Source organism: Prosopis cineraria, unplaced genomic scaffold (genome assembly GCF_029017545.1).
Source record: "Prosopis cineraria cultivar Desert tree isolate PC_DT_omini unplaced genomic scaffold, ASM2901754v1 PC11, whole genome shotgun sequence".
Classification (NCBI taxonomy): domain Eukaryota; kingdom Viridiplantae; phylum Streptophyta; class Magnoliopsida; order Fabales; family Fabaceae; genus Prosopis; species Prosopis cineraria.
Genome location: NW_026555342.1, coordinates 20,732,122 through 20,754,077, shown reverse-complemented (window position 1 = coordinate 20,754,077; position 21,956 = coordinate 20,732,122). Strand labels below are relative to the sequence as shown.

At 30.4% G+C, this 21,956-nt stretch overlaps 2 protein-coding genes across 2 annotated transcripts; one reads left to right on the top strand and one right to left on the bottom strand.

Moving 5' to 3' along the window:
• Positions 1 to 10,188: 10,188 nt before the first annotated feature.
• LOC129286298 (uncharacterized) lies at positions 10,189 to 12,191 on the top strand. The gene is made up of 6 exons (XM_054922292.1): positions 10,189 to 10,301; positions 10,381 to 10,510; positions 10,607 to 10,779; positions 10,906 to 11,194; positions 11,309 to 11,478; positions 12,049 to 12,191. Exons 1-6 carry the CDS (start codon positions 10,256 to 10,258, stop codon positions 12,189 to 12,191), a joined length of 951 nt encoding a protein of 316 aa, XP_054778267.1. The 5' UTR covers positions 10,189 to 10,255.
• A 2,164-nt stretch (positions 12,192 to 14,355) lies between these two features.
• On the bottom strand, positions 14,356 to 21,548 carry LOC129286680 (GDSL esterase/lipase At1g28580-like). Its single transcript, XM_054922662.1, has 5 exons — positions 21,239 to 21,548; positions 18,117 to 18,347; positions 16,889 to 17,037; positions 15,891 to 16,164; positions 14,356 to 14,818 (listed from the first exon to the last, which is right to left on the bottom strand). The coding sequence occupies exons 1-5, from the start codon at positions 21,531 to 21,533 to the stop codon at positions 14,562 to 14,564; spliced, it is 1,206 nt and encodes a 401-aa protein (XP_054778637.1). The 5' UTR covers positions 21,534 to 21,548; the 3' UTR covers positions 14,356 to 14,561.
• Positions 21,549 to 21,956: the final 408 nt, after the last annotated feature.

The following is a 21,956-nucleotide window of genomic DNA, read 5'->3' as shown; positions in this document are numbered from 1 at the left end:
CCCACATTGGTTAGATGAGGGAAGAGAAGAGGTGCCTTCATGTATAAAAAGGAGGGGATGTGTGCATTAGGAAGCATGAGAGGCTAAGATGTAATTTAGAGGAAATTGTAACTTTTGGCCCAAAGGTTTGAATAATTAAATTCAAACCTATAGTTTTTTTTAATATAATTTTGGGACTCACAATCTCATTTTTATATTATTTTTTCTCTTCCTCTCACGTTGCTCGGCGTTTTCTCGCAAGGGAGGATTATTTTCTCTTTCTTCAGGTATGTTCTAACTTTCCTGTTTAGATTAGCATTTAAAAATTTATTTAATTACAAAATTAATTTTATATTTATTTTCTAAATAATATTAGCTTTCTAGTGATATAATTATTTTGTAGGATAGAGTAAATATTTTGATTAGGATTTTTCTATAGGATAGTTAATCTGATGATATGATGGATTAAAAATATAGGTTAAAACTCTTAGGGATATAATAAATATTATAGAATATTTTCTTGAGGTTGAAACTCATGTTTAAGAATTTTTGAGTTAAAATCTAGATCTATATGGTTGAATTTATGTGAAATCTGAGATGTAGGGATAAACCTATGATTATTAAATATTTATTTAAGTATGAATAGGTATTTTTGAGGTTATAGAAAGGTGATTTGAGGCTTCAGGATAATTTTAAAATTTTTAATTTATTTTTGGACGAATTTTTAGAATATAGAAGGATGAAATTGTGATACTAAAAGTGATTTGAGGATAAAAAAATAGTTTATTAGGGTACGAGAATTTTAGAAAAGAATTTGGGAAGTTAAATGAGGCATAAATCTTAAATTAGTGTTAATATGGATTATAGATCTAAGACTTTCTAACTATTTAAATTAGAGTTATTTATTTTAATGTAAAATTAATATATAGTATTGTGAAATAATTATGTAGATTATATTGACAAAGATAGTGGTGAAAAAGGAGTTGTGAAGGGGAACTTGTTATTCAAGACACAAGGTAACCATTATTAATGTGTTGTGATGGGTGTGTTTGTGAATGGTTATGTGTTGTTTTGTTGTTTGGAAAAATTATGAATTATTGAAAATAAATACTATATATACTTGTTTGAAATTATTGCCAAGTGGGTTAAAAATTTATTTTTGTTTATCATGATGAGATATTATTGTTCGGATATATTCTTGTTTGGATATTTGAATGATGCATGACTTGTCAGGGTATTTTAATGTATGGTGTTAATGGGAATTTCTGTTCGGTTAATTATTACCACGTGGTAAGCCCTCATTGGACCCAATGAGTGGCATGTCGCTTGGTCCAACTCACCTTTAGCCGGGTGATTTGGCATCCGAGCATGGCGAACGGAGGATATAAGGTGCAGTTATGCAAATTAAATACTTATTCGGTTTGTTTGAAAATATTATTCGGTTAAATGTTTTGTGTGCCCACTTAGCAATTGCATGATTAGTTACATCCGCATGCATCATTACATATTAATTTTTAGTTACTGGGACTTTTAAGTCTCATTCCCCATGGTTAATATTTTTACAGGAGCGAGTCTGGCCGAGAAAGCACCAGAGGTGTAACTATAGTGTATGAGACACCATCTTTTACGTTGCCTCTTATTTTGGATTATACAATGTATCTTGTGCCAACTTAGGACATATCTTCTTTGTGGAGCATGTAAACTCTAATCCTTTTTATTAAATGCATTTATATGTTCAAGAGGATTATGTCTGTCCTTTTTAATTTATGACCTGATTTGAATAACATGCTATGAGGATTATGTCTGTCCCTCATGGTTTTAATTGCCTTTTGAGATGTTTTAAGACCTGTGGTATATTGTCTTGGATGTATCATGGTAGAAATTTTTCTACCATGATAAGGGTATGATAAGGGTTCAATGAAAAAAAAATGAGTTGTTGAATTAATAATTTGCGAAAAATCGGTTTGTAAATTTGAGGGTGTTACAGAATTGCCTCCCCATGCTCGCATACATCTAGTGCTCCATATCTTTCTCCTTAAGCGTTACTATAGATAGACAAATACAACTTATGTTCCCCTTCTTTTGCTTATAGATAAGTCTAGCTTAATGATTTGACCCATGGTGGTCCTTCAGTTAGATAACTTTGTCATGGTTCTTCATGATCGACACATATTCTAGCTAAGTGGGATGGATTAACTGAGCCAACTTGAGAGAATCATCATTTCATTTCACCATGAATATCCTATCTTCAACCTTGAGCACAAGGTCACTGTCTCAGAAGGGGGCCATGTCATGCATGAGGATGAGCAGGCAGGTGATGTGGAGACTAGCATAAACATTACAAGTAGACATGCTCAATTGATGGAAATTCCAAGAACAATGCGCACAAGCACACGTGTATGTAGAGTGACATGGAATATGTGGGAAGCGAATGAAGGATAAAATATTGTTATACAAAGAGTATTGCACAATGATTAGATGGTTATGATATTATGATGCACTCTTCCCTTTCTGTTATTTTCTTTTCTTTTTTAATTTCTTGTGTTATTGTTATCCTCTTCTTGTTATCTCAAATAGGGAATTAACTGAAGAAGTATTAAGGAAAGAATTAACTAAAGAAGTAATTACTAAATATTTCTTATTATCTTATATCCGTTCTCAAACAGGGCATTAACTGAAGAAGTAATTACTAAATATTTCAAGCAATAAAGAGACGTCTATTGGTTTCTCGTGTGTGTGTGTATAAGTAACTTGACATAAAGTCTTGATGAAGAATAGGAAACAGCTAATGAAAGATCCATGCCAATATCAATGGAAATAGACTCTGATACCATACCAGTATTAATGGATTCAAGTATGAAAGAATAATTTTAAATCTCTAAATTATTCAATGGTCAAGAGATACATTTATAGGCATTGCTAGTATAAAAATAAATACAAACTTTGGGACCCATATGCATGTGATATTAATCGTAACCTAACTGACTTAGGTACTCTATTACTCTCATACATCCAACAGTATGTCATGCATAAGGATGAGTAGACAGGTGACATGGAGACTAGCATGAATGTTGAAGGTGGACATGCTTAATTGATAGAAATGCCAAGAACGGTACGCAAAAGTACACACGTGTTAAAGTCATATAGAAGATGCGGGAAGCGAATGAGGGATAGAATATTATTATAAAGAAAGTGTTGTGCAATCATTAAATAGTTATGATATTATGATTGCACTCTTTCCCTTTTGTTATTTTCTTTTCTCTCTGAATTTCCTTTGTTACTGTTATTCTCTTCTTGTTATCTCCTTCTTGTAGACGCCATTGAGAGGACTGTGACTTTGATTTTATCATCATAATATTAGCATTTGGGGATATTCTTCTATGTGTTTTAGTTTGTTAATTACAATTGTGACAAAGGTGCTTTCATTGAGAGGAAGTGATGGCAGAGAACACACGGTTGAAGGAACTAACTAATGACATGAGAAACACGCAAGATGAAATGTAGATTATGTGGGAGATGATCGATAGGATAGAGAGTGCTGTCAATGCATGCATGGAATGCTTAGAGTCTGCCTTGAGCGACCTTTTGAAGGCCCCCAATTTCAAGCTCGACATGCTTGAAGCTACCTTTGAAGCTATGGCCAACAATTAGAATTCAAGATTCGAGAAGATAGGGACTCAAATAGATGCTATCATGTGAATGATTGAGAAATGGTCTCAAGATGCTGAACAGATAAAGATGTCGAGAAACTTTGATTCAAGCAGTAGGAGATTCGTTCCTTATCATCAATGTCAGTAAAAATCAATTTCTTATAATTTGATGTCACTGACCCCATAGATGGATCTTTCATGTAGAGCAATTCTTTGCATTCTATCAAATGACACCTCACAACAAATCATCTTAGCTTTTGTTAACATAGAAGGTGTTGCCATTCCATGGTTCCAGATGATGCTCAAGTCTAATCTTATAACTATATGAGAGACAACATTAGAATAATATTTTGGCCCTATTAAGTTCGAGCACCCTCATTTGCAACTATTCAAACTGGTATAAGAAGGTTCATTAGAAGACTACCATCAACAATTTATGACTTTGGCAAACTAAATAAAAGGTGTGATAAAAGAAGCATTACTTGATTTTTATATTAAGGGATTGAAACATGAAACTAAGAGAGAAGTAATTTCACGATCTCTTAAGACATTCTTAAAGGCAGTGGGATTCATAAAGTTATTCCATGACAAATGAAACTAGAGCTCACGGGGATACAAGGGTAAGAGTAGTGTTGCAAACACTAGGAGTGCCATTCCATGGTCATCAAAGATGAGTTCTACCACCAAGCCAACCACACATTCATCTCCAAGCACGAATGCATCCACTGGTTCAAGCAAACTACCTTCGATGCCACTGCTACTAACACCCCCTATTAAACCATTAGCAGCTATTCGAAAAATTTCTCCTATAGAAATGCAAATCCTATGAAAAAAAGGGATTGTGCTATATACATGATAAGAAATTCTCCCCTAACCGTCGTTGTGCAAATAGGCATCATGTGGCTGCAAAATGAAGATAAAGAAGTTACACCTAAGCCACCACCTCTTCCATCATCTGATCCACCTGATGGAGAAAATACGGCAACCTTCCATCACATATCCTTGCAAGCGTACAATGGAACATTAGGAAGAACAACAATATACTTTTTCGGCACAGTCATGGGAATCGCTGTTCAGGTGTTGTTGGAAGACAGAAGCCTTGATAGCTAGTCCATCCACAGATTGTGGACCATTTGAAAATTCCGGTTGAACCTACAAGGCTTATGAAAGTCTCAATGGGAAACAAGAAAATTATGAAGGGTATAGGCTTGATCCAACATTTATCAATTACTATCAATGGGCATACTATTTGGGTTGCTACTTTTGTCCTTGATATTGCGGGCTCTGACATTGTAATGGGATCGAACTGGTTGGCTACTTTAATATGCCTACTTTATCTTCTTTACAACAACATATATTTTCGTTTGTTTAAACAAAGCATGATTTTCTATCCGAATGGTCATAATGATGTCAGAGGCAGGCATATTTCAATGTACTAAACAATTGCAAAAATTGAGGATCTTTCATCGGTTGGCAAATCTTTGTTCATTTTAAGTTCTTTGTTCACGATCAGATCAATGATAAGTACTTGGTCATTCAAGGTATTTTAATCATTTTATTTGTAATATTATATATATAAATATATATATATATATATATGTAGAGAGAGAGAGAGAGAGAGAGAGGAAGGGAAAAGGAGGTGGGAGAATGAGAGGCACACAAGACTGCATGCAAGAACGACACCTATTGAAAATTGGACTAGAGTCATAAGGTCAAAAGTACTTATTTTCATTACCCATATACATGGACATGCAGATACTTATATTGGATACAATATAGTAATTTTCATAATTTTAGGATATGGGTTTACCTTTACTGCTTCAGCTAATGGTAATTTTAGTAACATTGACGAAACGTTTTTTAACTATTTCAGATGAAGGAGACAAGTTGAAACGCTTTTATCCAGCAAAGACAGCGGGGATTCGTTGAACTGCTTCCTGTTGATGAAACATTCAAGGATATTAGAAACTGAGGTCTTCGTAGTCCATGGTTCTGGAAATTAGGAATGTCATTCCACTCTGAATAATCCTGCATGCGGTACATATACATGGAAGTCAAAAAACTTCTCTCAAATTGAGAAGGAATATTGCGAGTCCGAATCATTCACTGTTCAAGGCACAAAATGGTTTGTATTAAATGATTAAGTTATTTTCTTCGTCAGTTCTCTTTTAAATCATTACAAATTTGTAACACTAATTCTTAAGATATTTTTTTTCCCGGTTTCTCTAATTGAGGAAGTTGGATAAACCCAAAATGAGTTCCTGTCCAGTTTTTTGGCTTTGAATGAAGAAGAGAGCATCATATTAAGGAAGAAGTGGTATGTTGAGTACACATTAAGCGTTGAGAATCAAAAATTAGCAAAGAGAAGTAAGAAAATGGACGGTACGATGTGTGTCCTTTTTCTTGTTTTGTTGGTTCGTGATACTTGATTGATATAGTTCATGTTGTGTTTATCTTTAATAGTGTCCATTTGCAGGGAATAACACTTCAAAGTTCTGTCATTTGTCTTCCTTGTTGCAGGTAAACAGTGGTTGGTATGGTGATTCCTGGGCATTCCCAAAATTTATGTCGCTGGTGGAGGATCTTAAAGATGCAAGAAATGGGTACTGTGTGGATGATACTGTGATAATTGAATGCCAGATTACATTCATGAGTGATGGTGAACATTTCAATCATTAAAGACATGTGAAAAAGTGTTCTGATGATCAACTGATATATGTCATTTGTGTCTTGGGAGCTACTCTATACAGTTGTGCTCAGTGTTTCGTATTTCGTTTTGTTCGGTTGTAAGTTTTCCATTAGTGTCAATTTGCTTAGTTTATTTTTTCTTTTTCAAGAAAGTATCGAATATTAAAAGCTCCAGCAATTCAAAGTATTAAAATTACTTTTTCTTCATTAATTTTAAACAAGGACCAAAATTTGATATGAAAATTTGATAAGCCCTTTTTTCTTTCTTTCTTTCTTTTTTTTTTTTTTTTTTTTTTTTTTTTTTGGTTTTGGGTAAGTTTTGACATTAAGGCTTCCTTGAAAGAAGTCTTACATTTCCTAAGATTAAGGAAGCCTTTAGGTGTGCGAGATGGGTCGAATATTTTCAATTTTTTGTAGAATTAAAAAAAGTTATTTAAAATAGCTTATGAGAAAAGCTTTAACATTTTCAAGTTTGAAACTGAAATATTGGATTTTGAAACATTAGAGTATTTTTATCACTTTGTCTGGGACATAATGAACAGAAACAAATTTTTAATCAAGATTGAATGGTCTAACCTCCATAAATTTTTAGTGCTCAATGGCTCTAACATTTAGAATCCGAAATGCTAGCTTAATGGTGAATATCTTCAAGGGTTTAAGAATTTAAATCATATGAAATCATAATAAACCTTAATACCAAGGAATGAGATAAAAAATAATATAATATTCTGTAATAATACATTAAATGAGATAATTAACTTGGAGATTCGATCAACACTCAAAATAGGAAAATTACGTCCCTTCGGGGACATCCGATAAAATAGGAAAATTACCCCAAGGAAACCATATCAAATCATAACCTCTTTTTCTTTTGTTTTTTTTTTTGGTGGCTCTCCCCTTTCTCTCCCATTATACACACAACTAGAGTTAATACAATTGATGACTCAACGTGATCTCTATCAGGTTCTAATCACACCGAATGTTTTATTATCTTTTTCATTGCGGAACTTTCGACATGAAAAATGCATTGTCTATTTTTCCTACATATATTTATCTATTGAAAAATAATGAAAGAATTATTATTTTTCATATAATTTAATTTTAATTTTTTTTAGTTTTCTATTGAAAAATGCATTTTCTATTTTTCTTACATATATATTTGTCTTTAATTTAGACCAGATGAAGCGTTCAGTGCTCGATCAGTGGCTCTTTATATATAGATACACATCCACACACACACACACACACACACACACACACTCTTACATACATAAGTGCTTTGGCAACGTAGAAGGGAAGAAGAGATCGATGTGAACTGGTCATGGACGATTATGATCTCAACGGTGAGTTCTGTTCTTGTCTATTAATGATGCTTTAATTTATGTTTATATACATACCAATCGTAGACGACATTTTCAATTTCCGCCCCACCTGCAAATGAGTTAATAATTGATTTGCAGGAATCATCAAATCAGAGAGAATTCATCCCCATGCTCACCTCATGAAAATAACGTCATATTCATCATTTGCTTCCAACTGGGCGAAAAGATATCAAATAATTTGGTATATTTGATGCTGCAGGTAACAAGTGGTGAGTTAATTACTTTTATTATTTTCCCATTGCAAATAATTCAATACGAAACATATATATATATATATATATCTATATATGATATGTGTGTGTGTGTTCATTTTTATTGTCTACTTAATTATCAGGAATCGTGTTTTCTACCCCCGAGGGAAGATTAACAAAGGCGTCCTCGTTGAGCATATCTCACTTTTCTTACAAGTAGCAGAGCCTGAAAAGCTTCCTACTGGTTGGTAAGACTATCATCATCATCATCATCATCATCATCATCATCATCATCAGATATGATATATCGATTTGAATCTACGACGTCGTATGACTCAACTGATACCTTATCAATTAGTAAGAAACTATGTGAAGCGCTTTTACCTTGCCAGGGTAGAATGGGGATTTCATGAACTTCTTCCTATGGATATATTCAAAGATATTGAGAACAGACATCTTGTTCATAATCGCTGTTTGTTTGGAGCCCAGGTTTTTCTCAAAGAACAGGAGACACGATTGTGTTACGTCATTGACGTCTTCTGTGAACACAGTTCACATGGCAGCCCTGTAACTTGTCGAGAAACAATAAGTTCCTTAAATAGAGGTATTCGCTGTTGAAAAAACCGAATGGTATGTATTCGTTCCTCTCTTTTACTTGCAAGTCATCTTTAACTAGTTCACGCAGAACTATTATAATCTCGATTTTGATGATTCCTGTTAATACATGTTCTTATTTGTATTTTTAAGGACTCGTAGCTAATTGTATTTTATTATAAAAAATACAATTTAAAATGTGTAGAGACAAAAAAAATGCAAATGGTTGGAACCACACAACAGCTGTTAAGTGTGTTAATGTTGGGGACAAAAGTGAACCACATAATGACTGTTTAGGAACAAAAATAACTCAAAGTTGAGTTCAGGGTTCCCACAAACACTAAGCCCTGTTTGGTAGCTTGGAATTATGGAGAAAGAAATGGAATTGGACATGGAATCTGTTAACATGTGTGTTTGGTATACAATAATTATGATTCTTTGAAATCTAGATTTAAGGAAATTTGGCAGAATCCAATTCCATCACATGCATCATGGAATCCTCCCTTTCTCCAGTTTGCCCCTTCTCCCTCCTCCAATATAATTTTTTTTAATTTTAAAAAGGGCACTTTGGTCTTTTCTTATTTTAAGTACTTATATTTTATTAAAATTATATCAGGATTTCATCATCATACCAAACACACTTTTAAATCCAATTCTATTCTAATTTCAATTATGATTTCGATTCCATTAAAAACTCTTCTATCATACCAAACATGGCCTAAGAGTAAAGTTCAGGGATAAAAGCGACCTTAACTTTGAATTATTGAAAGGATCCCATAAGAACATTAATGACAATTACATATCTTGAATTATTAAAATTTTAAAAACAAACTATAATTCTTACTTGCAATTAAAAAACTGAGAATAGTCAATTAAAAAATTAACAAAATATATTTGAGATTATTTATAACATTAATCAACAATTTATAAACGTTAGTTGTAAGTCTTGATAATTTTGTTGTCAATACATAAATAAACCACATATGAAATTAAGAAAATATACTTAAAATTATTTGTGATATTAATTAAAAATTTGCGAGAGTTCTTTATAAATAGCAAGCCAATCAACACTTGTGATGTTTTATCAATATATAGATAAATTATTTGAAAAATCTATAAAATATACTTAAAATTATTTGTAATGTCAGCTGAGAATTTATGAAAGTCAATTATAAATCGCAAGCCAATTATATGTATTTTTTGTTATCGTTTGGAAAATTAATAAAAGATACTTAAGAATATTTGTAGCATTAGTTGAGAATTAATAAAAGTCTATTGTGTCAATAAAAGATAATTTATTGCAAGCGAGTACTAGGTTTTTTATTAGGATTTTAATAATTTAAAATCTATAATTGTCATTAATATTCTTACCGATCCCTAACTATCATTTTCCCAAAAAGGAATGTATATATACATATACACACAAACAAAAGGAATGTATATGTTATAATTAAGGTAAAATAAAGGGACTGTGGGTGTATTTTACTCTAAATTATAATTATAACTTACTGATTTACATGGATTAAATAATGATGATTACCACCAAAAATTATCTTTCAACAATATAGCTATTTTTTCATAAAATTATTGGAAAATAAACTATTTGTGAGAATAGTTAAATAAATATTAATCATCATAAATGTTGACCCGTTCTCAAATTGAGATTATTCCGACGTAGCCCTATTGAATATTTCTAAGCATCGAAGAGCCTGCCGTCAAGTGCCTCTTTATATGATCCGACGTAGAAAGAAGTGAACAAAGGACGATCATCATGGAAGAAAATGACTCTGTAACATATGATCTTACAATTTTCAATGGTTTGATTTCTTTGATCCTCTCAAAACTGCTCATCTCTACGTGCCTAGCTGACTTGATAATGAGTTCTTTGATGTACAGGAATCATGAGATCAGAAAGAATTCACCCTCCTGCTCACTACCTGATGAAAATAAAGTCTTATTCATCACTTGCTTCTCGTTGGACAGAAAGATATGAATCTGGTGTATTCGATGCTGGTGGCCACAAGTGGCGAATCACTTATCACTTCAATCATATATATATATATATATATTTATATCAATGAAAGGGAATCAAAATTTGTTTGCTTTCTGGTCTTTTTATCAGGAGGATTGTTTTCTACCCACGTGGGAAGAACAAAGACAACGACGGTGCTGAGCATATCTCACTTTACTTAGAAATAGTAGAAACTAAGGAACTTCCTACTGGTTGGGAGGTCTTGTCTCATTTCAAGTTCTTCGTTCATGATCAAATAAAGGACAAGTACTTGGTGATCCAATGTACGTAATAACATTGTTACTAGTTTCATCTGTGATATGTACATATACCTATTTGAATCTACGTGTGTGTGTGTGTGTGTGACTCTACTGAAAACTTAATGTATTATTAATATTAATTAAGTGCAGATGCAAAAGATGATTTGAAGCGTTTTTATCCAGCTAAAACAGAGTGGGGATTTGATGAATTTCTTCCTATGAATACGTTCAAAGATATGGAGAACGGATATCTCGTTGATGATTGTTGTTTGTTTGGTGCTGAGGTTTTTGTGGTTCAAAGAACGGGACAATATGAGTGCATTACGTCATTGCCGCCTTCTGTGGTGAACAGAAAATACACATGGAAGCTCAATAACCTCTCGAAATATGGCCCTCAACGACGTCAGTCAGAATTATTCACTGTTGAAGGCACAGAATGGTACTATATTTTCCATGTTCATTTCTTTTTTTTTTAAATCACTTTTTAAAACTTGTGTTCACTGATTATGCCTATATATTATCATTTACAATTATTCCTATTCGTGTTTTTAAGGATGCTCGAAGCTTACCCGAGAGGATTTACAGCTGACGTCTATGATGAATATTTTTCACTTTATTTGATTTTCAAAGATAAAAGTCAGCTGCCATCAAGTATCAAAGTGTTTGCCGAATACACTTTTCGCTTGAAGAGTCAAATTAATTCGGAGAAAATCGTGATCAGAGGTACAAATTCGCATGTTTAATTTCATTATTCTTTTATGTTTGTTTTAGGATTGGTGTTTAGGGGTATCGTTGTTCTTTTTCAAGTACAAATCACTAGTGTTTTATCTTTTATGAGAAGTACATAGCATTACTGTTTTAGAAGATGATATAGGTCACTGAGATTCCAAGGTTAAAAAAAAAAAAAAAAGAGTTCATAGAGATTTCAAAATATAGGATTTTGCTTGTTGTGAGTTACTTGCATGGGAGACGTGGATTAAGGTTCCAAGTATGGTTTGAAGTAGTCAACTAGTAGTTGAGAACGTAGTAGGAGTGGTTAGGATTTTGTAGATATTTAAGATAATTTATATATATATATATATATATTAGTCCTTATATTTAGAAAAGTGGTTGAATATTATTTTGAATCTGTTCTATTCAAAACTTATCCGTCCGTAATACAAGGAGAAGTTAGATTTTAATCAAATAAATCTCTGTAACTATTGCCAGTTAAACGCTGATTCAATTATAATCCAATCAATGAATTGAATTAATGCCACGATGTATTATCTAATCTGTGTTTTTGTTGTGCAGCATCAAGTTGGTTTTATCCCGACGACGCTTTTGGATGGGATAATTTTGTTTCGCTGAAAGACTTGGAGAGTTATATTTTAAATGATTCGGTGATTATTGAATGTCAAATAAACTTTTTATCAAAAATCGAGTCGTTCAAGTGATTTTTATTTCAGGCAATATCTCCATAATCCGTAGGTTATTTATCTTTTTAGTGGTATTTTTATGGTTCACAAGTAGGCGTGTTATAATATATCAGCCAGTACTACTTATTACTTACGTTTTCAATTTTTTTCTGTTGTTTTTATGCTTATTGATTTTTTAATAGTTAATACTCTATTGTCAGTTTATATGGTATAGAACTCGAAGACAAGTGGAAGACCCTCTCACTTTAAGAAAAATAATAATCTCTCATTGGTTCATATTTGAAGTTAGGGAATCTTAAACTAAATGATAATATGCCATCTTAATCAATTCCTTCCACTTCAAACTCCAACATGAGCTTGTCCCCACCACCTTCATTAAATCAACAAAAATAACAAGACAGGAAAAATTGGAGAAATTCTCACTGTATAATTATAATTATTCTTCTTTAATAATCATTTTACAGCAGCAACTGAAACCAAAATACAGAACTAGAAAATATAATAGGCAGATGAGAGCATCGATCAGGACAAAATGACCAGAACAAGTTCCGCACCCCCATTGGACCCTAATGCACGTCTTTATATTTGCTGGTGGCACATAAGCCCACTTGATGAAGCCTCTAGCCGAATTCTCATAAATTTCCTTATGGTCCAAGCCCATATTAAAATAAAACCCATTCATGACATATCTAACCACGTACATTAAAATGGATTTTATCCTCAAAATCGCAGCTTGGAAGTTTTGAACCCTGATTTTAATAATTAAAAAATAGAAAAAAAATTTAACAGGAAAATGTATTGACAATTACGGAATTTAAGGGGTAACAAGACCCATATGGATCAAACTCTGATTTTTAATTACTCTATATTCTCATACCCATACTATTTTGCCTATACTGGTATAAGTATTATTCTCCTAAATTTCTAAGCTCTGTTTCAATGAGATTTTATCTGAGTTAAGTATTTGATTTTTCTTAGAATCATTCTTGAGCTTATTTCATTTCATACCCTAGTTATTTGAGAAGCTGTTCAATTGCTTTGTGGTTATAATCTTGTTTATTTGGGTACTAAACATTTCCACCGGTATAAGTCTCTTGGAAGAATTTTTGTTCTTCTATACTGGTATAGTGTCCCTTGTTCCCTTAGAATTCCACTATGCCGGTACTAAGGTTTTGTTCCTTTGGCCACTTTCTTGTTCATGTGTGCCTCTATGCCAGTAATGTTATTCTCTATACCGGTACACTGCTCTTATACAGCATCATTCATCCCGGTGTTGAGTATATTTTATCAATGTCTTTTACAAAAAGCTATTTTGATACAATCCGTCTATACCCATGCTAGTCTTGGCACTTTTTCTCTGAATATTCACTGTTTATATCGGTCCAGTGGTTATTTATATTGGTACTAACATGAACATTGTTTTACAATATTCCCAAACCTATGACCTTTGAGTCTCACTTGTTTCTTATTCCTTTTATATTTTAAGTGTTGTGTTAATATGTTTACCTATTTAAAAGTCTTCTAAACATAACCTCGAGTAAAATTAAACACTTATCAATTCTTATACTTTTCTTTATACCCCTATTGCATTTGGTTTTATTGGCATTAACCAACCAACTTTTTGTTAGAGTATTAAATACATATAACTGTCATTTTCTTTACTTGTCATAAAAAAAGTAAAGAAACATTGTTTTATCACCTTATTTCCAAAGAAGCTCAAAAAGAAAGAAGATAGCCCTTAGAAAACCAAATGGAGAAGCATGGTTGAACAACACAGTAACAAATTTTGAATTAGTCAATTGTACAATTTATACAAGAATAATAGAACTTCCTACTCATTAATAGCAACCTTTTTGCAAATTTTAAAAGCTCCTTCACCTCATTATCACGCACATGCGTACACACACACACATGCACACCACACACACGCATATGCGCATGCACAAAGAGTACAATTGAGCAGGGGATGAATTAAAACTAGTTGTCTTGGGTTTCAATTTTGGAAATATAATTGTGTTAAATATTCATTAAGAGAGTTTTGCCACCAACATAGTCCTACCCTACTTAGCCCATGAATAATGGATAATTGTATTCAAAAAAATGAGTTGAGCCGAATTAAATTAAATTAAATCAAATAAAAATAAAAAAAATATGCAAGGGGAGACACGAGAACCACGAGATATATATCGAACAGTGGTTTTTTTTTTTTTAAGTGTCAATCAATAAATAGCCTTGTTGTAAAGGGATATGTATGTTCAACTATTTGCTCATATTGAATATACATATCCAATGATTTATTTGAAAACAAAAACATGAAAATGAACCATCACAACTTAAACTGGCTAGACAAGGTAAAGCATTATTTGAAGCAGTCACAAGGCTATTGAACTAAATTAAACATTCAAATTGAACATTATTATTTATCAGACCACGTAAGGTACTAAATTCAGCAGCATCGCAGTGTTCATTTGTTAAACCTTTGACAATCCATCTATGTGCTGCCTCTGTCATATGAATACCGTCCCAGCTAATGTACTTTGAAGGATCGTCACAAGCATTCACCCCTGGTTCCCCACATTTTCGTGAAGAAGCATTGAACTTGTATGGACCTTCACTTCCACAACAAGCTTTCAGACCTGAAAAACCTGTAATTTATCACGTAAATTTAATAAATTGCCTGATTGAGATATCAAAGTAAAGTAAATCTAAACCATTCAAAGTTAATAAAAGATTATTTATATAGACGTGAGAGGACAAGCCAATTAATTGATTTGTTAGACAAACCTCAACCTACCCTCTAAAACAATCACGTGACATTGGCAGACATATATAGGAAAAGTTATTTTACACCAATCATGAAATATTATTTTTTAAAAAAAAGAAGTTATTTTCTCCCGTGGATCCTAGCGCGCGCGCTCTCTCTCTCTCAATATATATATATATATATATATTAATGGGTTAATGAGCATCTTAAACTCTATATCATTGTGCAAATAAGATCCTAAATTCTGAACTCATAAATATGTAAAAACTCTCTTTAACTTTTAAATTTCAAACGCTTGAAATCTCACCATTAAGTTAGAAAAAATGGCCATTACTTCTATGGTTGTGGAGCTTAGTCGCATGTTGATGTGGCACTCATATTAATTCTTAAAAATAATAATCATTTTTTTTAACTTAATGGTGAGCTTCAAGCACTCAAATTTTAGAAGTTGAAAAGAGTTTTTTACACATTTTAGAAGTTCAAAATCTAAGATATTATCCACACAATAATTTAGGGTGTAGAATACTCATTAATCCTATTTCAATTTACAAAAGAATTCTTTTTTCAAAAAGAAGGTCTGCTACTACTACTGCAGTGATCAAAATTAAAAAATCACTATCCCTCAAGTTCCTATTATAAGACAACTTTTAGAAGCATTTTTTGATCCTTAATATAAGGTACACTATGGAGTATTAATTACATTTTTTTTTTCAATATTATCAATATTTAAACTCATTAACTATGAAAAAAAATGTAATGCAAATTTGAAAATTTTGCATTTAAATAGGGTTAAAATTATAAGTTTATTTTATTTTTAGACAAAGTTATTAATAACTTAACTACCTCTATTTGATTTCGGTGAGATAGTTGAATGTACCCTATAATGGAGATAAATATATATATATATATATATAAAATAAGAAGCGGAAAAGTTGAAGACAGATAAATATTACCAAAATTTGTAGGAAAATGATATAATGGCAAAGCAGCATTGTAATAATCAGCATAGATAATTTTGGCTTGAGGATGAAGCACTTGAATCTGATTCAGTTCAGCTTGGAGCCTTTCATTGTAGTACTCAGTAAACTTGTTTAACCATTTCAGGCAACCAGCTTCATCATAATCATTCTTATCTTTGCTCTCATACATTGTTAAGTACAATGGAGTGCATCCTATCGGAAAATTTCCTGGAACCATTAGGGTATGAGCCCCTAGATCAATCAACTCCTGCCAACACAAATTAAAAATCATCCAGGAAATTTTCTTTCGAATTAGGGCATGATCCAACTCAAATCCATATTAGACTATAATATCAGATATTGGATAGTCTATTACCCAAAAAGATGGTTTAGAATTCTTGCTTTTTGCTATACTTAAAATTAAGTTATTAAAATCATAAAGACCGGGGTCAAATAACAAATTGGCCCCCTAAATTATAGATATAGGAGTATCTGGGACTCTAAATTTATTTTTCATATAATGTTCTCCTTCAACTTTTAAAAATGATGCAATTCTGACACTATAATTAATAAAAATTATTTTTGATAATTAGTTGACTAAAAAATAATAGAAAATAACTTCAAAAACTACAAAAAAAAAACCAAAAGTTGCAGTGAAGAACCTAAAAATTGTATTTAAAACTCACCAGGAAAGGACAAAAAGTTTATCGTTCCTTTTTGTGTAATTTTGAGATCTTTTTTTTTTTTTTGGTCTTTTTTATACTAACAGTCAAAATTAATTTTGGCTAAATGTAAGGGCAAGATGACACTATTTTTAAAAGTTAAAGGAAAATATTACACCAAAAATAAGTTCATGATTTTAGATGTTAATGGACTTATAGTTCATAGGCTAATTTGCTATTTGACCCTACAGACCAGTAATTCTTCTTTTTCCTAAAATCTTACATTGTGCTAGATGAAATGGTTTCACAGCATTATTTCAGAAATCTTACACGTATTGTTGATGAGATTACATTAATCACATGAGGCACGAATGTTGTAATCTCTTCTAGGCTCCTTCGCACAAGAAGAGGTCTATTAAAGTCATTGCCTCCGATTTCTCCTACCAGAAATAATGACTTCTCAAGAACTTTTTTACAGCCTGAAATTTAGTTGAAGGTAAGTTTCGTTTAATCTTGCATCAGCTATATCAGGCGAATTCTACAAATTTTGAGTCTGCAAAACCTTTCAATTAGTCATTTTGTCTCACTAAACTCGTTGGGAAGCGTGTAAAAGGTAAGTGGAATTAAAAGGATAAAGCAGTTAGAAATTATAGGGAAGTTAAGAAAAATAATAGAAGAAGAAACGGGAAATTTAGCATGATGAAACCTTTAATATAAGGGACAAAAACCTACAAGTAACAAGAAAAAAAAATTAACCATAGAAAATATGAATTATAATAATTGTTCAATTCCTATGAGGATTAGGAGACTATATATATATATATAACTTCCAAAAGATAAAAATATTAACTTGACTAATAAATAATATTTCCTTGCTAAAATATCAATTATAAATATAACAAAAATATATAATAGATTTTAAGCCAAGATAACTTATAAAATAAGAGTAAAATATAATAACCTCCATTCATATTTGTTAAAATTACATAGACCTTCCCTCTATTTTTAAAATTTATATTTTAGTTTATTTTTTTAACACTGTTAGGAGTATCTCATTTAAAATTCTAAAATAATTTATTATATTAATTAAAATATCAGAAAATTTTAAAATTATTAATCTACCCATAATCTAATGTATTCTCTCTCCTCATATTTTAAAGAATATTATTTTTCATAAGCATTTTACTAAATATTAAATTTAATAAAATAAATATAAATTATATTAATTAATTTATATCTCATTATAATAAATTCCTAACTCTTTTTTTCCAATAAATTTTTTAATTTATTAAATTTTGTCATGTATGTCTTAAATATTAATTATTTTCAAAATTTAAACGACTCTTGGATAACATTTATGTTTAAGATAGGTATTTTAGTTTTTAAAGATTAATACGGTTGGATGGATGAAAATAAAATTTTTAAAATAGATAGAATATATGTTTTATGTAAATTTTGATTTCAAAGGAGTTTTAAAAACAGGCATAAGAGTAAAGGGTTATAGAAATTTAAGACATAATCTAAAGAAAACCTAATATAGAAATAATTATGCACTTACTTGAATAAGAATTGCAAAGGGAAAGCAATAACTCCTTGAACCAACTCAATTGAATGCTTAGAGAATTGTTGGTGAACAAACTACGAATACCCTTTTCTTCAAAGAAATCTGCATTCAGAGCTGTTGCTCCTGAAACTGCGAAATTCACTCCCTCTTCTACCGTCCAATTTTGTATTTGTCCATTCTTGATTCCCAAATATGGTTTCAATAATTGAATCCCCAGAGACTCAGCTACACAGCCCAAGAACAATACAACACAGATTATAGTCAAAGCAAATCTTTTAAACGCAATTACTAAGTTATTAGGAAAGAAATGATATTGAACAATAATAGTTCTTTTTAGGAGGTATGACATTAAAGTTTCAAAAGAATGAATTAATAACAGTTAAATTTCTAACATAATTTTTTGTAAAATAAATTATAAATATTAATTTAAATAGTTATAAACAAGAATTCAAATTCCAAATTAATTATTATATTTAGAATTTAAATACTATATTTATTATTGAAACTTTTAAATTTGCAACTACTAAAATCAATATTTACAACTAATTTTTCAAAAAAATTATTAGAGACCTAACTGTCATCAATTTTCTCTTACACTAATCATAACAGTAACATTTTAATTGAATCACAACTTCTAAATAATGAGTTAATTATCCTTAAAATTATACACTATTTTCTTGTTCATTTGTTTAATAGGGTCTCTCAATTAGAAGACTTTATACTCTCTTTAATTTTATTTATAAGTCATTTTTAATATTTTTACTAAAATTAAGGAAAAATTTAAACCTCATTAACTTTGTCTAAACATTCAACAAGTTTTCAGTTTTACCTTTATTAAATATACATTCTTTAAAAATAAAATACTCTAATATTTAATAACATTTCCAACATTCAGTAAAGGCAAAGGGTAAATATGGACACAACAATCATTAAGGTGTTTTATAAATAGGACTAAAATAAATAATCTCTTTGCTTTAAAATGAGAGCAAAGAAATACACCCCTAATTATAAGGGTACCTTAAAAAATATTATTAATTTCACCTCAAAAAATATAAAATGTCTTATTTTTTTGTCTTATATTTTTTAATAGAGAGGGTATATTCTAGAATTTTATTCCATCAAGGAAAACATTAATCACATTTTGAGATCTTTTTCTTATTGTACTCCCTTAATCTTTATTATAGAACACCTTTTATAAGTATTTTTTGGTCGTTAACTCAAGGCACACTATAGGGTATTAATTATTATTTTCAAATATTACTCCTACTTAAACAAGTTAACTATAAGACAGAATATAATGTAAATTTAAAATTTTTTCATTTAAATATAACTAAAATTAATTAAAAATTTATTTTATCTTTAAAGAAAGTTAATAATTTATTATATTTTGTTGGAATAGTTGGAAATGTCTTGTAGGAGTGGAAATGGGTTGGGCTAAGGTAGGCGTTGGCTGAATAGGCTTAAACTTGTATAATAAATTAGAGGCCTAAGCATTAGCATAAAGCTTGTAAAAGATTTTTTTTTTATGGCTCAAGCTTAAACCTACCTAAAGCCTAGTCTTGCTTGAAAGCCTATTTAAAAGCCTACTTAAAAGTAAAACTTTTTAAATAAGCTTGCATTTTAGTTTTAAATGTCTCACATATATTTTAAAATTATTATAATATATAATATATAATTTGATTTATCAAGTACAATATATAAGAATTGAAATGACTTACTAACTACAATACAAGATAACAATAAAGTGACAACATTAAAATTAATATGTATAAGTTAAATATGATTGAAAAAATAACTAAAAGTAGTGAAGAATAAATTAATTAAAAAACATATGATGACATGTATTTGTATAGTACATAATATATATATATATATATAGGTCGGCTTGTTAAGCTCGTATGCTATGCCTTAAAAAATAGGCCTAACCTAGTTAACTAAATAGACTTAATTAAAGGCTTGAGTATAGTCTAAGCCTATTTAATAAGTAGGTTAAGCTAGATTTAAAGTAGGCCACGCTATAAGTTCTCTCTTAAGGGCTTAAACTATTCTCACCCTGAATAATGCCTTATACTCCATCCGTTTAAAAATGTAAGGTATTTTTAATTGAATTTTACCCTCAATAAAATAGTTACTTATTTTTTAACTAACCCTATCTTTTCATATTTATCCTTATTAAATATTCTATAATAAATATTAAATCATTATTAATAAAAGTACTTTAAAAAAAATAATAATTACACCTCAAAAAATTTAAAATATTTTATATTTTAAACATTTAACCTTTTTAAAAAATATTTTAAATTTTTAAATAAAAGGAGTGAGTTGTAATAAAGACAGGGAGGGAGGGAGGGAGAGTAATAATTAAATTAGGACTAATAATATTTAAGAGAGCACAATTATCTATGCTTCCAGTTGGAAATAAATGTGCTTTGGCGAAAAACAACATGCTAGAAATAAATGTGCGGATAGAAATAAATGCTTAAGACAGTGAAATTAATCATATGATGGAGACTGATCGAATTAAGGTGACCCGGCTACCAATAATATATATTAAAAGGAAATATTTTTTCGGTTGATAAAAATTTTTTTTTACATTATAATATAAGTTATTATTAATTGTACTCTGTTATTCTATTTATAAATTATTATTATTATTTTTATTAAAATTAAAAAATTTTAAATTTTATTAACTTTATTTAAAAATTTAACAAGTTTCTAACTTCAACCTCTACTTTAAAATAAAATATTTTAATATTTAATAAGCTTCGCAATATTTGATAAGAGCAAAATGATAAAAATAAATATAATAATTATTAAGGTATGTTATAAATAGGATTAAATACTCTGTCTATCTTATAAATAAAATTAAAGAATACTAATTTATATATTTATAAAAATATTGGTTATAATTTTGATTTTATAAAAATTTTATAAATTTTTTCAATCATATTTTTTTAAATATAATAAATATAACATTTAACTTATCCAAAACATCCTTACTAATTATTCAATAAAGCAAAGATATAATTAAAAATATATATAATCCCTATATCGAACAAAATAGGCAAGCTGCCAAGACTGAAATGTGAGAAATAGGAGTATTATTAGCTGATTACCAATGAAATCGACGATAAGACGGCCATCAGAGCACCTCCCGGTGGGACGACCGAAGTAGGATTGGCCGAAGGGAGGGAAGAAGCTATAATGGAACGGTGGTGGTTGGGAGCTGAAGTACAAGTTTCCGGTATCAGCAAGCGAGTCACCGAAGCTGAAGATGGATGTGAAGTAGTGATGGTGGCAACCTGTGGTGCTGTTAATGAATGATATTAAGGAAGCTACATGTAGTGCCAGAGCTACAGTGCTTCCCAAGGACGACCTCAGTAAAGAAGATGATGACTCAGAAAGGGTCATTAGGAATACTCTTGGCAAGAGGATATGCAAGGTGAAGAAGATAATAGATTGATTTTTGGGTTTTATAGATCGGATCTGTCGGCTGATTGATTCGTGAACCAAAAAATTGGGTTTTCTTTTTCTTTTTTCCTAATACGAAATTTCTCAAAAATTACAATTCACTGAATAGATTAAAAATAATGAATATTAAACAATGATCTGTTATGAAAATATTAGTAGACATGAATTACCATTTATAATATATATTTATTCAGTAAAAAAAAGAAAACCATGACAAACAATGAAAATTTTTTACATAAACCAAGTGCATCACGTTATTTATAATCTATTAATAAAAAACATGTCGGTTCAATTAAATAAAATTTAATATATTATTGTTTTTGATGATTTTAGTTTTAGAATTATGTGCCTCTTTGATCTCTT

Coding starts and splice junctions, on each gene's coding strand:
- LOC129286298 (XM_054922292.1), top strand. CDS start 10,256: ATGGAAGAAAATGACTCTGTAACATATGATCTTACAATTTTCAATG. Junction 10,511..10,606: donor GATGCTGGTGGCCACAAGTG/GCGAATCACTTA, acceptor TCTTTTTATCAG/GAGGATTGTTTTCTACCCAC. Junction 11,479..12,048: donor GGAGAAAATCGTGATCAGAG/GTACAAATTCGC, acceptor TTTGTTGTGCAG/CATCAAGTTGGTTTTATCCC.
- LOC129286680 (XM_054922662.1), bottom strand. CDS start 21,533: ATGACCCTTTCTGAGTCATCATCTTCTTTACTGAGGTCGTCCTTGGGA. Junction 18,348..21,238: donor TCTTATCGTCGATTTCATTG/GTAATCAGCTAA, acceptor TGGGCTGTGTAG/CTGAGTCTCTGGGGATTCAA. Junction 14,819..15,890: donor TCATTTTCCTACAAATTTTG/GTAATATTTATC, acceptor GATAAATTACAG/GTTTTTCAGGTCTGAAAGCT.